The sequence below is a fragment of the Sitodiplosis mosellana genome, unplaced genomic scaffold (assembly GCF_009176505.1).
Source record: "Sitodiplosis mosellana isolate CC-2019 unplaced genomic scaffold, AAFC_SMos_1.0 Smas_scaffold_6162, whole genome shotgun sequence".
Classification (NCBI taxonomy): domain Eukaryota; kingdom Metazoa; phylum Arthropoda; class Insecta; order Diptera; family Cecidomyiidae; genus Sitodiplosis; species Sitodiplosis mosellana.
Genome location: NW_022601403.1, coordinates 1525050 through 1528250, shown reverse-complemented (window position 1 = coordinate 1528250; position 3201 = coordinate 1525050). Strand labels below are relative to the sequence as shown.

At 37.4% G+C, this 3201-nt stretch overlaps 2 protein-coding genes across 2 annotated transcripts in view; one reads left to right on the top strand and one right to left on the bottom strand.

The window, feature by feature from the left end:
• The first annotated feature begins 876 nt into the window (after positions 1 to 876).
• Positions 877 to 1516, top strand: LOC129574342 (uncharacterized). Its single transcript, XM_055456206.1, has 2 exons — positions 877 to 888; positions 947 to 1516. The coding sequence occupies exons 1-2, from the start codon at positions 886 to 888 to the stop codon at positions 1400 to 1402; spliced, it is 459 nt and encodes a 152-aa protein (XP_055312181.1). The 5' UTR covers positions 877 to 885; the 3' UTR covers positions 1403 to 1516.
• Positions 1517 to 2015: 499 nt separating this feature from the next.
• Positions 2016 to 3201, bottom strand: part of LOC129574345 (uncharacterized) — a 2239-nt gene continuing 1053 nt past the window's right edge. Inside the window, exon 4 of the mRNA XM_055456211.1 lies at positions 2016 to 2436. Coding sequence (XP_055312186.1) covers positions 2284 to 2436 — 153 coding nt within the window. The 3' untranslated portion in view covers positions 2016 to 2283. The remainder of the gene's footprint in view (positions 2437 to 3201) is intronic.

Genomic DNA, 3201 nt, shown 5'->3' with positions numbered 1-3201 from the left:
TTCAAACCCTAACTTGTGTGAAAATTTCATTCAGATATGATCGCGTTAAATTTTTTTATCAATGGTCCAAAAATTCGAAAATTTGCGAAATTTCGATTTTTGCACTATCCATACAGGGTCTCCAGAGGCAGACCCGGGGGAAATATTTTAACTTTCTGGGTTTTTGCCCAAACCCAACTTCCGTGCAAAATTTCAGCCGATTCTGAGAACCTCGATGTGAATTTTGATTGATTTCGTGTGGAATGGTCGCTCTGTTGCCCATTCAAATGTGACGATTTCTCGGGAATGATGACATTTCTTACGAAAGCTCAATATTTATTTATTTGTTCACACCGCCAAGTACTGGCCGAATATGTATTGAGAACGCACAAAACCACTATTTTAATGACCTCTTCAAGTCTTTAGCAGATATTGGCTCTCAAAGCGTTTTCCAACTCTGGAAAAGAAAATTTCGCCTTCCCCTTGAAAATGAGATCAATCGAACCCCTCCCCCTCCCCTGAAATTCATCTCTGGCTACGCGGCTGGTGCAGATATTTGGCTACTACTACGCTAGGAATTTTCATTAAAACTGACGATTTCGTGAAAATCATTGATATTCAGAAAATATGGTCACAATTGAGGCCTAGGGGGATTTCACTCTATGCGAATACTGCTATTCGTACGAATGCGCGAATACTTTGCCATGCATTTGAATATAAACACTCGCAAATACTGATATTCGTGCCGAATATTCGCATTCGTACGAATAACCATTTAATGTATCTATACGGCGCATTAGCAAATACGTCCGAATATTGCTGCGCGAATGCGAATGCACTTGACAGATCTATATTGATTTGTTGTGTTAATCGTTGCGACTACATTGTTTACATTAGTTCACCAAAATGGTAAATAGTTATTTCGATACAAATTTAATATCAATTTAAGTTGTGTTTTGTATTTTAGGGACTGGAAAATGTTATTTTCAAATTAGAAAAATATTTGAATGTAAAAATTTCGGCCGATATTATTAAAATCCTGGAATTCTGTGCATTTGAAAATGAATCATCTCTAATGTCCATTGACAACGATGCTATTATGGATATCGGGAACTATGTCATTGAAAACCCAGAAATTCTCAAAGAAACATCATACGAGAATGTGAATCATTTTAAATTTAAACCGGGTCACCGATTGCTTATCATCCAGTTGCCACAGTTAATCAAGAATTGTAATCAAACGGAAACAAATTTGCAAAAAATCGGACACCTGCGACCGCAAATGCTTGTATTCAACGTAGCTAATGCGCTTTCTGTATTAAATCCAGAATGTGTGAGAATTAATTGTAAAATTTCTGGTAGAGATTCACCTAATGCACGTTGTAATTTTTCAAACACGTCTGACATCTTTCCACATGTTTGACTGTGTTTGACACTTCATCGCAACTGAGCGCATTCGCGACGAATACATGTGCGAGTGTTTCAATACGTTTCATATGCGGAGTCGCGCGAATGCTCGCGCGGCAGTACGAATACATGGTGCGAATGCAAATACTTATACTGTTTTTTGCGAATGCAGGATTCGTACACGAATGATCATGTATTCGAATGCGAGTGAAATGCCCCTAGATTGAGGCTGTGAGGATGAAAATGGCAATACAGGAATAAACATTCTGAAACGCATCCAGAAAAAAAAATCGTAAAAATGAATCATGAGTTCTGAATATGCAAAAGTGAAACATGAATTTACATGGGCAGCATGGGAGGTTCATGATTCACTTTTGCGATTTTTTTTTTCTTGATGCGCTTCAGAATGTTTATTCCTGTATTGCCGTTTTCATTCTCACAGCCTCAATTCGGTGAATCCGTTCGTAAGAACTGGAGTATCTTAAATCGGTGAATAAAGATATTGGGTGAAGAAAATGTACTCAAGCAATTTATTTTTCATTTGAAATTTAATATATCATTCGATTGCAAAACTTGTATTGATATGAACAAGATTCTGGTCGTAATTCGCATACAAACAATTGACGGTCGCAATACCAGTCATTCCATTTGCCCTTATAATTAATCTCTAGGCAATGTTGAACCTCGCCATTTCTCTCTAATTTATTAGGTGCATTAGGGTACCAGTTAGTATACCCACGTTCAATCGATGCTCCAGTTCTCGACCAAATGTATTCTTTCGATTTTATGTTATTAGCATATACCCAAAGTGGTATTTCAGTACCTGAGTTGAAGGGTTAAAGGCACAAATATTAAAATAAAAGTAGCGCTTGTGGGAACCAAATGTCCGTTAATTTTTCAAAGAACAGTTGAAATATAAACAAACGCCATCAACCTACGATGAATTCGTTTCATGTATTCCACAATAGCGTCGTCCTCCTCTTTCGACATAATAGCAACAAAAAACATGCTATGATTATTACAGTACTCGTCTGCTTGATGCCAATTGAGCTGCGAATATTTCATACGAAAATTAAAGCGGTCAATATATTGGAGTCAGCGCCTGTCTAACCGCCGGTGCAGCCGGCATTTGAATAAATGCAAGGACACCGAAGGCGCTCTAAAGCCACATTTTGGAACGATTCAAAAATATAACGCGCAAACGTGAATTTGTATCGAGATTTACAGTCATGGACAAAATTGAGCGTACGCCTATAAATTTGTGTTTTATTTTTTCCAGTAACTTTTCATCTCAAATGTAATATATCAATGGGAAGTACATGAAAAATGAATAACATTGGCAATTTTGAACATCAAAATTGGCCGGCCAATAGGCGGCTTATGGCCCTCGGTAAAAACGGCCAAAAATTCAACGGCCATAACTTGCCCAAATTGAAGCCGATCCGAAAGTTTTCAGCGTTTAAAAGTATCTGCTCCTGAAGGCCTTCAAAACTGCATTTAAACTTTTCAAATCGAACGGCTGGAGAATTTTTGGCCATTTTTACCGAGAGCCATAAGCCGCCTATTGGCCGGCCAATTTAGATGTTCAAAATTGCCAATATTATTGATTTTTTATGTACTTCCCATTGATATATTACATTTGAGATGAAAAGTTACTGGAAAAAATAAAACACAAAATTTATAGGCGTACGCTCAATTTTGTCCATGACTGTACATAAAATAAGCGAGAGATGTAGTCGAAAGGGCGCCAAAAATGAAGAAAATTTCCAATGTTCAAGTTTTGGTGCGCTTTCACTGGACTATATTCAAGTGTCG